At 25.4% G+C, this 11,325-nt stretch overlaps 1 protein-coding gene and 1 long non-coding RNA gene across 10 annotated transcripts in view; one reads left to right on the forward strand and one right to left on the reverse strand.

The window, feature by feature from the left end:
- LOC102670810 (potassium channel subfamily T member 2) overlaps positions 1 to 11,325 on the forward strand; it is a 152,960-nt gene that overhangs the window by 44,732 nt on the left and 96,903 nt on the right. For all 9 annotated transcript variants that reach the window (XM_031511156.1, XM_031511159.1, XM_031511160.1 and 6 more), the window contains one exon: positions 42 to 285. In XM_031511156.1, the coding sequence (XP_031367016.1) occupies positions 42 to 285 (244 nt within the window). Of the gene's footprint in view, positions 1 to 41; positions 286 to 11,325 lie in introns of those variants that run through there.
- On the reverse strand, positions 7,977 to 8,944 carry LOC116185826. The gene is made up of 2 exons (XR_004150733.1): positions 8,799 to 8,944; positions 7,977 to 8,229 (listed from the first exon to the last, which is right to left on the reverse strand). It is a non-coding gene; the product is annotated as an uncharacterized LOC116185826 (long non-coding RNA).

Consider the following 11,325-nt stretch of genomic DNA (forward strand, 5'->3'; position numbering starts at 1 on the left):
ATCAGCTCTCTGACCATGTGTACTCGTCCTCTCCGGAACAGAGATGTCAATGTACTTCTTCCGGTTGCACAACCTGCGCCGTCAGGCGGAGGAGGTACGAAAAAAGCGGCAGAAAGGAAAACCGAGCCAAAGCGGGCAACGTGGGACCAATACGGACCAATCTCAACCAACAGCCGGATCCATGCACTGTTGCAACAAGGTGCACAGGGGCCCGAGCAGGCTCTTTGAGCGTGCTCCGTTGCAGCCCAGCGATTCCCTCGATGAAATCGCTTTTCAAATACCAAGGTAACGTTCCTCCAATCGTATCTTGATTCTGTGGATTGTCGTTTTTATTATTTTTAGCAGGATCCGTTGCAAGGCAATAGTGAAAAATTATTTATATGTATCATAGTGAAAAGTATATGAAGAAAGTATTTTTGAAATTTTCAAAGTTAGTCTTAAAATTAGGGAGAACTATTGTGTGGAAATAAATATATATCAGATAGAAATATTTTTAGTTTAGAAATAGTTTTGAGCTTTTCAAAACTATAATCTTGAAGTATATGTTAAAGATAGAGATATTAATTATAAATATATATGTATCATGTAGAAATATTTTTGATCATCAATTTTTCTCAAAGTTAATCTTAAAATATATATTATATAATATATTATATATATTATATATATTATATATATTATATAATAGAAAGTATATAAAATGGAAATATCATAATAAAAATAAGTTATAATAGAAAAAATTATCAAAAACTATAAAAAAAAATTGCTTAAATTACTTTACAATAATTACATTTAAATCAATTTTCTTTTTAATTTATATATTATATTATCAATAAAAGTGAAAAAACAAACTTACCTAATCTTTTGCGAATATATTTATATTTCTCATCCTCTGATGAATAAATTGAAACTTTTTTTATGTTCTTTATATTTTTTTTCATATTATAAAAATTTCTTTATAATTTTTATCTTTATTTATGCAAAGTTAATTAGTAATGTATGATCTATGTTGTCCACCTATTTTATTTTCAATTCTATTCATTTAAGGATGAAAAATATGAATAATTTATTCAATTAAAGTTAAAAAACTAATTATCCACAAATTTCCTTGAATCACATTAGAGGAAAGATTAATGGATGTATGAATTTTTGTTAATAATTTTTATTTCCTAAATTATCTCAAATATTTAAATCACATTTTATCAATTGTCTAATATAATTCAAATCTAATATTCCAACAGCAAACAAAAATTCCAAAGTTTCCAACATCTCTTTTTATATTTTCCAAATGTACATATTCATATATTTTAATCTTTTAAATATTTTAACCTTTTCTAGAAATTCTAGAAAACTATCAAAGACACCAAGATTACTTTCAAAAGTATTATCAAGTAAATTAAAATATCATTATTGTTTAGTTTTTATTGTTTTATTTAAAAGATTTTGTAATGAAGAATTTTTCAATAAATTTTAATTTTTCTTTTTAAATAATTTTAATTTAAAAAAAAAATTAAACATATATATACATCAGTATTGAAGAGACTCTTACTTACTATTCTCATTATTCTTATCTTCCCATAAAAAAATTAATATTCGCAACAAGAATCTCAAATGAATACGTTGTATACACAAGTCAATATTCAAACGCCATCTATCGGCTACATTGAGCGAGCCACATAAATGGAGAGGCAGCCATTTTTCTCATTAGATGCTCGGTCAACTAATGGACGCATCATCTCTCTCCATCCATTATCACAATTATTACAAACGTTATTTTTCCTCTCTTCGAATCACTGAACGCAAGAAAATTTTCGAGGACACCGTGTGTATGATGGTCGATGCAATTCTTCGGCCTCTAGTGGTTTCACGGGTCGGATCCAACCCATTCCAGATTTGATCTCCCCTGTCTCATGTTAGATGAGAAAGTTTAAGTGTCGTTGCCAATAGGGACAGAGTCCCTAGAAGGGTCAGAGGTCGAGATGAAGCAACTTGAAGTGCACAAGCTTTCGTGGGGATCGGTTGTGCTATAGATTCGGAAGAAGATATAAAGCAGTGGTTCTCAACTTAGTGTCGTTGAATATTTTTTAAAGAGGTTAGCATTAATCTTTTACAATCTATGATACTTGAGGCTTTTTATTCGAAATTTTTTCATTCCAATTTGCAGTAAGTTCATTATTTTCTCTATGTTTAATGAATATTGTATTATTTTCTATTCTTTTTTCAATAATTTTTAAATGGTCCTTTCTTATACTTGTTGAAAAATTTGTTTTGGAATAAAAAATGATATCGAATTATAAGAAAAAAATTAATGTTGAATTGTGTTTTAAATCGTTCGAATTTGAAATTTTTTTATGAATGAAGATAAAAATTTGTAAATTGAGAAAGCTACAATTTCTAATTGTGCCGATAGTTTTCAACCTGTAAAATATATTATTTTTAAAAATTTTTTTTATTTTACATGAAAAAAGAAATGGAAGTTACTTAAAATATTATAAAAGCAAATTGCGGCTCGAAAAAGCAAGGAATAAATTAAAAATTCATTAATTGATGAACATCACATTCTATGAAGTTGCTTTTAAAACTTCAATCGTAACATTTTCAATTAATATTAATGTTTTTAGTCATCTAATCGAAAATGCTCTTTGTGAATTTTCACCAGATGCTTCACCCTAACAAAATTATAATTCACGTAGAAAAATAGAAAAAACTATTTTCTGTGACTTCTGCAATGGCAAAAAAATTCTTTTTGCATTTGTAATTTTTTGATTATTTACTGGTTCATTCCTAAAGAGATTTTTTAGAAATTGACAAGCATTTTTTAGAGGATTACATTATTTTTTTCAAATTTTCTTCGGAGAGATTGCGAGATATTTGGATTTTGCAAAAAGGGAAGCCTTCCCAAAAAAAACAAAAGTTTCGTTAAATTTACAGATGTGGGTTGCCCCTTTGAACGTTTCATCTCTGAAAATTTAAAAAATTTTGGTTCAATGGCTGATTTAACATGCGTAGGACGTATAAATCTATACTTTCAAAAAAGTTTTGAATGAATTCAACTTATCCGAAAGAGAAAAGATATAAATAAATTTTCTACAATTTATTTTGTCCTTGCCATTTCAAAGTTTCAATATGTCAGAAGAGTTTCATATATAGAATGTCTCTACAGTAATCATAGTATAAGTGATTCTATACAAATACTATACAAAAATAAATCTAGAAAAAAGAATAATATTTTAATATTTTCGAATTTGAAAAATTTTTAAATACACGTGAAATTGACTGTTAGATAGGAATAAATTATCGACAGTAGATAATTCTGCGTGTGAAAATAAATAAAAAATTGTAGAATAAATATTTTTCATTCGAAAATTACTAATTTTCGAAAAAATTGAATTTGAAAATTCGCCAATTATACGATTGTTTTTGTTATTTCTTAAATATTAAATTTTCTTAAAAATAAAGATAAAATTTCATTTTTTCATATATTATGTTAGAAGTAATTAATTTCATTTGTATTTGAAAAATTTTGATTTATTGAATTATGATTTATTTGAAAACGAGGCTTTAAACGAAAAAAATATTGCATGATTTTCAAGACACCTCGTATATTTTTATACCTGGACATTATTGTCTTAAACTTCTTATAAAAATTCCGCCATATTTGTTCGTTTCGACGACTCGACTCGCCATTTTCAACGCCAGATTACTATACGAAGACAAATATCGATGTTCGATCGAATAAGCAGCTTATCTCTTTTCTCCTTTGTAACACGATGAAGTATTATTCAAATATTATGCATCATGTAATATTCCATTATTCGTATCATGAAAAATATTATTCACGTTTATATTTAAACACTACTTACCCAGATGTTCCGTGTACAATTTCTGATTATAAATTTTCCTTATTCTACGATTAACTATTGTTTATTTACAATTTTATTTTTGTTCACAATATCTCGTGATATTCGCTCGATTTTCAAATAAATTATTTAAAAAATAATATTTCATTGTTTTATCTGGTGATTTGAAATAATCATCGTAGTCGTAATATCGTATACTAATAATTTTTCCTTTTTATTTTTCATTTGAATTTTCAATTTCAAACAATTTTCCAAATAAAATTTTAAATAAATCTTTTTTATAATAATCTTAAATTCCATCATTTTCGATATCCTCGATTAAAATAATTTTTATATAACATTTCAAGCATATATATATTATCAAAGAATAAATACATAAAAACGAAAATAAGTTGAAAGTAAAATTACTTCTTTCAACATTTATCCTCATTCAACGCAATATCTTGTGTCAAATTATTTTTATTTCGTATATTTTTGTATTCTTAGTATTTTAGAGATTAAAAAAATTACTTTTAATTTGAAATAAAATTATTTTTTACATGTTACTATTTTAATGTTAATAATTAATTATCGATTAATAATTGATAATAATTATAATCGTTATATCGAATATACATTCAAGTCTAATATACATTCCTAGTCTCGTCGTTAACTATAGTCTCTTAACTCTGTTGGAGTTGACTATAGTTCTCGTTCGGCTAATCGCGCTTCGAGGTGATTTCAAGTACCGTTCTAATTAAAGAAGTTGTTACGAATACAGATAGGAGCATTGGAAAGAGAGCATTGTGATATCCTTTAATGTTGAGAATAGAGGTGAAACGAATATTGTTGAAAGGAATAAAAGGGATAAAGGGAATATTGGACTTGGTTCGATGGTATCGTACTTCCTATTTTTTTTTTAAATCGAAATCTTTTTATAAAGATATTTCAATTTTTTATCGATATTATTATTGTCGATAATATAATTACCTGTAATTTTATATAATTTTATTATATAAAATATAATATTAATTTTCAGAAGATGTATTATTATCATTGAACATAATAAATTTTTTAAAATTATTATTCATTTAATTGAATATCGATAAAAATATATTTATAAAATATATACGCAATGTTAATATCAGAGGAATAATATATTATATTATTTTAAAACTTTTTTTTTATAATTTTATATGTTTGAATTATTATCCTCGATGAATTTTTTTAAATAAATTTTTTATATTTTCAATACATTCGAGCAATATATTTTTCTTTATATTCGCTACGAATATAATACGTAAGACAAATTACAAAATTATATTATCAACAATTTTTCACCATTTCGATGAAAAAAAAAATTAATTAAGGAACGAAGGGAAGAAAGAATGAAAATGATAATAAAAATAAAATGATTATCAAAAACACGCAAGATATAGTTTTCAGAATTGTTCTGTCTCTCCGACAAAAGGTCAAAGTTTGTCCTAACCTAACTTCTTTTCAAAATGAGAAATACATTCGCGTAATGGAAGTTGAGCTATCAAATATTTGCACGCTCGTGTCTTGAACGATGTTTGGACAACGTTTTTCGATAATTGCCGCTTTAATATGTCCAAATGAGGGTAGTGAAAAGAAAAAGGCGAAGGATGTAACGATAGATATGACACTCTAGTATAACGTATATTTATCACACGCCTCTTTGGCAAAGAGATTTTATACTTGACATTATAATCGATGACACTTATGGAGACATTTAAATAATAAGTTCTTCCATTACTTGTTTACGTTATAGAAAAAAAAATTTTTGAAGTACGTGATTACACTTATTATTATTGATCATATTCATACTCGTATTATTCATTTTGAATTCATTCATGATTTGAAATTTTATTTTAAAGGTTTGGTAAGATGGCATTGAATGTAATGAAGGGATTTATTTCTTAAACATTTATTTAATGCAATTTATGAAAGTATTATTTTTTGATATGATATAACAAATTCTATAATTTATATAAATTTCTTGTGATTTAAAATTCATTTTAGATTTTTGATACAGTAATATCGAATGGAGAATTTATTTTTGAAACATTTTTCAATATAATTTATTTGTTTGATGATCACACAAATTAACAGAGATCACACAGATGTGTATGTGTGTGTGTGTGTGTGTGTGTTTTTATTTTGGATCCATTATTATTAAGACTCTTTGTTATCTCTTGTTTCCAGCAACCATATTGATGTAAATATGTAAATGTTTGAACACGTTATGCTAATAAAATTTTCACAAAATGTTTATTCAAATAATATTATCTATTAACTTTATTATCCAATAGCAATTTTATTAGAAATAACAAATGTATGAAAAATACTTGCAATAATTTTTCAATTTAAGCTCTTATTATGAGCAACCATTATTGACATTTATCTATAATTCACATAAATATTTGAATATAAATCTTCAAAAAAAATGATTCTTAAAACGATTATTTAACCTTACCAACATCTTTGCTTTATTATCCAATAAACATTTAGAAATAATTATAAAAATTCTTCTAGTAACTTTCTAGTAACTTAACCAAAATTGTAACCTTCAAATCGCCGTTCAAAAACTGATCACTTTCGACTCGATCCGAGCTGTAAAAGCTTAATACGAATAATCATGCATCCAAAACACTTCTTACTCGAAAAAAACCATTGAACAAATTAAATCCTCTTATTCGCATTCTCTTTCCACCTAATATCTCTCTAATAGCGTATCAAATCCATCCATCCACGCTCTCTCTCTCTCTCTCTCTCTCGTGTGTGTGTGTTGCTCTCTCTTCCCTCCAGCTCTCAGAGTAATAACTAGGGAGAGCGAAAATTCCATTCCTCGTTCCTAAATCACGTCAGAGAGGGCGCATAAATCGATGTACCGCCATTGCCAGTCGAACATGAAAGCCAGAGAAGAAATGATGTGTACGAGTGTGGTTCTCGACAGAGTCACGGTTCTACAATGTTTATGTTGCGTATTCGCGTGATTCATTCGCGATGACAGGATGCAAGATACTGATATTGACAAAATGGAGAGAGATGGAGGGTTTCGATTTTTTTTTGCTTTCTAAAACACGAGAATTTAGTTGAGTAGTGAGCTCGACCACTTATCACACTTATTGGCTCATCCTTGGGTCACCCCAAGTATTGAAGATGGTAGATAGAATTTCGTTCAAGATTTATATCGAGTGTAGGGATTTTTTTTTTTTTTTATTGCTTATTGGGTCCAATTAGGGAAACGAAATTTATGCGATTGGTTATTGGTTCTTCTGAATTCGACTTCTCTTCCTCCCCCCCCCCTTTTTTTTCTTTTTTCGTTTTATTCAATTTATTCTTCAGTGTGTTCAAGTTTTATTTAATTAGTTCTTCTGCTGTATTGGAATCGAAAGTGTTATTCTTTTTCTTTTTTTTTTTTTCGTTTATTATTAATTTTTTTCTGTATTGGACTTCAAGGTTCTTCGTCTTTTTTTTATTTTATTTTATTTTATTTATTTTTTTGTATATTAGAGTCTAAAATATTGATCGTTTTAATTAATTTTTCTTTCTATTAGAGTCCAAAGTGTTTGTTACTTATTTTATTTTATTTAATTTATTTTTCTGTCTATTAAAGTTCAAAGTATTTTGTATGTTTTTTTTTAATTAGTTATTTTGTTTATTGGGATAAGAATGAAAGGACGGAATTACTTTTTAATATTCGTGAATTGTAATGGCGATTATATGATAATATTTAAGATTAGAGATTTGAATGAATTTTAATAATAATAAAATTAATGGTATTAATAATTATTATATATAATAATATTAAATTATTTCTGAATTTTTACATATCACTTCAAAATTATTTTTATTCAACTTTTAAGAATAGTTTAAAGTAGTTTTTAATAAATAATATTTTTTGCTATGTAAAAATAATTTTAAATATAAAAATTTTTACTAGACTTGTAATATATTGGAGAAAATTATTATAATTATATTTCTATTTATTATTATTACTTTTATTTTATCAATTTTCAACGAATAATGTTTCTTGCTATAATTTGCTATAATAACACCTAAAAAAAAAAAAAAGAAGAAATGAAAAATTAAGAAAATAAATCGAAATGTGAATAAAATTTTTTCAATTCTTTATTCTTTTCTTTTTTCCTTTTTACGTTTCACCTCGAAAAAAAATTTTGTTACAAAAGTGAAATATCTGTGACAAGGTAATTTCACAAATAATTATTTTCTAAAAATGATTTTTGAATCTCCGGAACGAAATTTAATCGAATGTTAACTTGTTCACGAGAAAATATTTTCAAAGAACCAATCTCGATCTGCTGCAATATCACGGAATAATAATTAATATATGAATCTGGAAATTCTGAAATTTCAAAAGAAAAATGGCATCGTAAATGAAAATACCTCGAGGTACATACAAAAATCTCGATCAAAGTATTTTCATCGCGATTTCATCAATATCGTGTCGTAAAAGAGAAAAATAAAATTTCATTGGAAAACTTCGCGCTTTATTTCTCAAATACAAAAGGCAGATGATAAAGAAAAATTCGTTAAGATTATTTTTGTTATGGAAAATATAAAAATTCGTTGGAAATGTTTTGATTACATTTTTTTTTTGCAGAATAATTTCATCAATTAATAATTAAAAATCCGAGAAAAATTGTTAAAGCAAAGTATAATTATTTGCCTCCATTTTGATTTATTTTCAAACTCGAGATATATATCGATTCGTTTCGAGATGTCTCAATAATCGTGATAATTTTTAATCTAATTAAAAAAATTAGAAAAATTGTTTCGATAAAGCGTAATTATTTGCCTCCATTTTAATTCATTTTCAAAGTATCGATTCGTTTCAAAATGTCTCAATCGAAGAAGTATCGATAATTTTCTCGAATGATCGTTAATTCGATTATATTTTTTCTCATCCCATACCAATCATGATTTAATGGAACAGCTGTCAATTTTGTTTAGAACAGTATACACTCAACCGATTAAAACTGGAACTTGTTTGGCCATTCTGTTATATCCAATCTCTTTTCCAATCTTCGATTAGTTTTTCTTTCATCCTTTTTTCTCGATGAAAATCGAGATCAGATTGATAGGGATTGCGCTGATAATTTCAAACATTTTTTTGTTTTGTAATTAAGTAACAGATGATTGCAATTAAATGAAAAATGGCAATTATAATGATCAAGGATTGTAAATAGGATAATACTTGAAATGAAAAATGTAGAATACACGTGAAGTATGTAGAATATATACTTAAATTACAACATCCAACATCCCATTCACTTCGATTCATGTTACTTTACTTTGTCTACTTCAAACAATCGAGCCACGCCTTCGTTTATCGATGTTTTAAGATCGAATAACCTTCGCGAATGAGACTCGTTCGTGCAAATCTATAAAGTTGTAAAAAGACTCCTCATATAATTTACATTTCGATTCAAATACATATCAAGTTTTGAATAAAAAAAAATATATATATATCAAAATAAAATAAATAGTGCTTAAAAAAAAAATCTTTAATAAATATTTATTCGAAAAATCGTTTAAAAGTGTATATTAAACTTGTTAATAATAAATTAATAAATTAATAAATTAATAATATAAAAATATTTTAGAGAAAAGGGAGAGAATTATTTATTGAAGAAATTAATAAATAATACAAAAATATTGTTTTTCTTATTTCGAAAGTTTCATCGCGACATAAGAACATGACAATCAAGTAATTTATTTCTGGAAATTATTAACTGAGAAATATAGTGTTTATTTTGAAAAATAACGAAATATTTATTGCAATCTATTTTTCTGATATTCCAAGCAAATAATATTAATATTTTTCTTTTATTAACAATAAACATCTAAATTTTTAGTTTTGATATTGAAAAATTATATGGAAAAAGATATGAATATATCTAACTTTTAGAATAAGCATTGACAGTTTCAATATATCTCTCAAGTGGAATAAGTACTATGTCTGATCAGACGTCGGCGCATAGTTATTTGTCGATTTGACCGTGTAGGGGGCAGCTGTTGCCAAGTTTACTACTGTGAAACGTACGGTGCTGCCAGTATCAAGGAACAACGTTCATTTGTGGAACTAAAGTCTTTTTAAAGATTATATATTTTTAAAAATATTGGATGTTTGATTTTGTTTTTTTTAACAATTTTTTTAATAAATAAAATGAGATAATTTAGTTATTTTTAGATTTTCAGATAGAAATTTATTTGATAATTATGAAAAATAGAAAGATTCGATTTCTTATTTTATAACTTTTTTTAACAATTTTTTTTGGTAACATATTAAATAATTATAAAATCCAATAATATTAATAATTTATTTAATTATTTATTCAATTTTTTTATTTATAATTCAATAAATTTTATTTATAATCACAATATTAATTGTATTTATTAAAAAAAAATATGAAGATTTGATTTCTTATTTTGCAATTTGTTGTTTTGATAGCTATTTAAAGAAGTTTCTAACAAATATTACACTCTTGAAAATATTAAGTACTTAATAATAATTTTAGTACATATTTTTAGATGATTTTAAATAATAAAAATTTATTGAATAATTATAAATCTTAAAATCTTAAAAAATATCTTAAATAAATCTTAAAAAAAAATCTTAAAATTTTTCTTACTAGAATTATTAATGTTTTTTTAATTTATCAATTTATCTTATAATATAATTATAAGGATTATATAATTGTTATGAAAGGAGTATTTGCGAGTATTTGACATCAATTTATTAAAAATATACATAGTTGTTTATTTCCACTGAACATATGTAACACAAATGAACAGGGAATTGTTTGATGTACCGACATTGCCCTCTTGAACTCCCGCAAATACTTGTAATGGCAAGCAATTGTTCGTTATCCATCCGCCTTCCACATCTCCATCAAAGCAAATAAACTAGATGAATATCCCATTCAAACATTTGTCATATTCAAATATTTGTTATATTTTTAAGATAAATAAATTCATATCCAAAAATTCATCAAAAATCTGTATTTAATAGATTTAATAAAATTTAGATTTCCAATTTTCAATATAATAAATTTTTACAAACATATATTCATCACATCCTCTTTTTAAAAATATATACATTTTATATTTTCCTTATTAAACGAAACTAAGAAAGAATTTTAAAAGAAAGAATATCCAATATCCAAAAATCCAATTTGGATATAAATATTCATTTAAAAATACTATAATTTTCTAAAAAAAAATCACATTTTATATTTTTCTTCACGAAAGAAATGATTATATCATAAAATATCACGAAAAAAAAATCTCGTAGAAACGTTGAAAAGGTTATCCACCAGCAAAATCGACAAAAAAAGGAAAAAAAATAAATAAAACTTAAAAAAGAACAAAAGATTTTCTAACGCCTTCATATTAAATGAAAGCCCCCCCTCCCCCCTCCCTCTCTCTCTCTCTCTCT

The sequence above is a fragment of the Apis dorsata genome, unplaced genomic scaffold (assembly GCF_000469605.1).
Source record: "Apis dorsata unplaced genomic scaffold, Apis dorsata 1.3 scaffold_293, whole genome shotgun sequence".
In the NCBI taxonomy this organism is placed as follows: domain Eukaryota; kingdom Metazoa; phylum Arthropoda; class Insecta; order Hymenoptera; family Apidae; genus Apis; species Apis dorsata.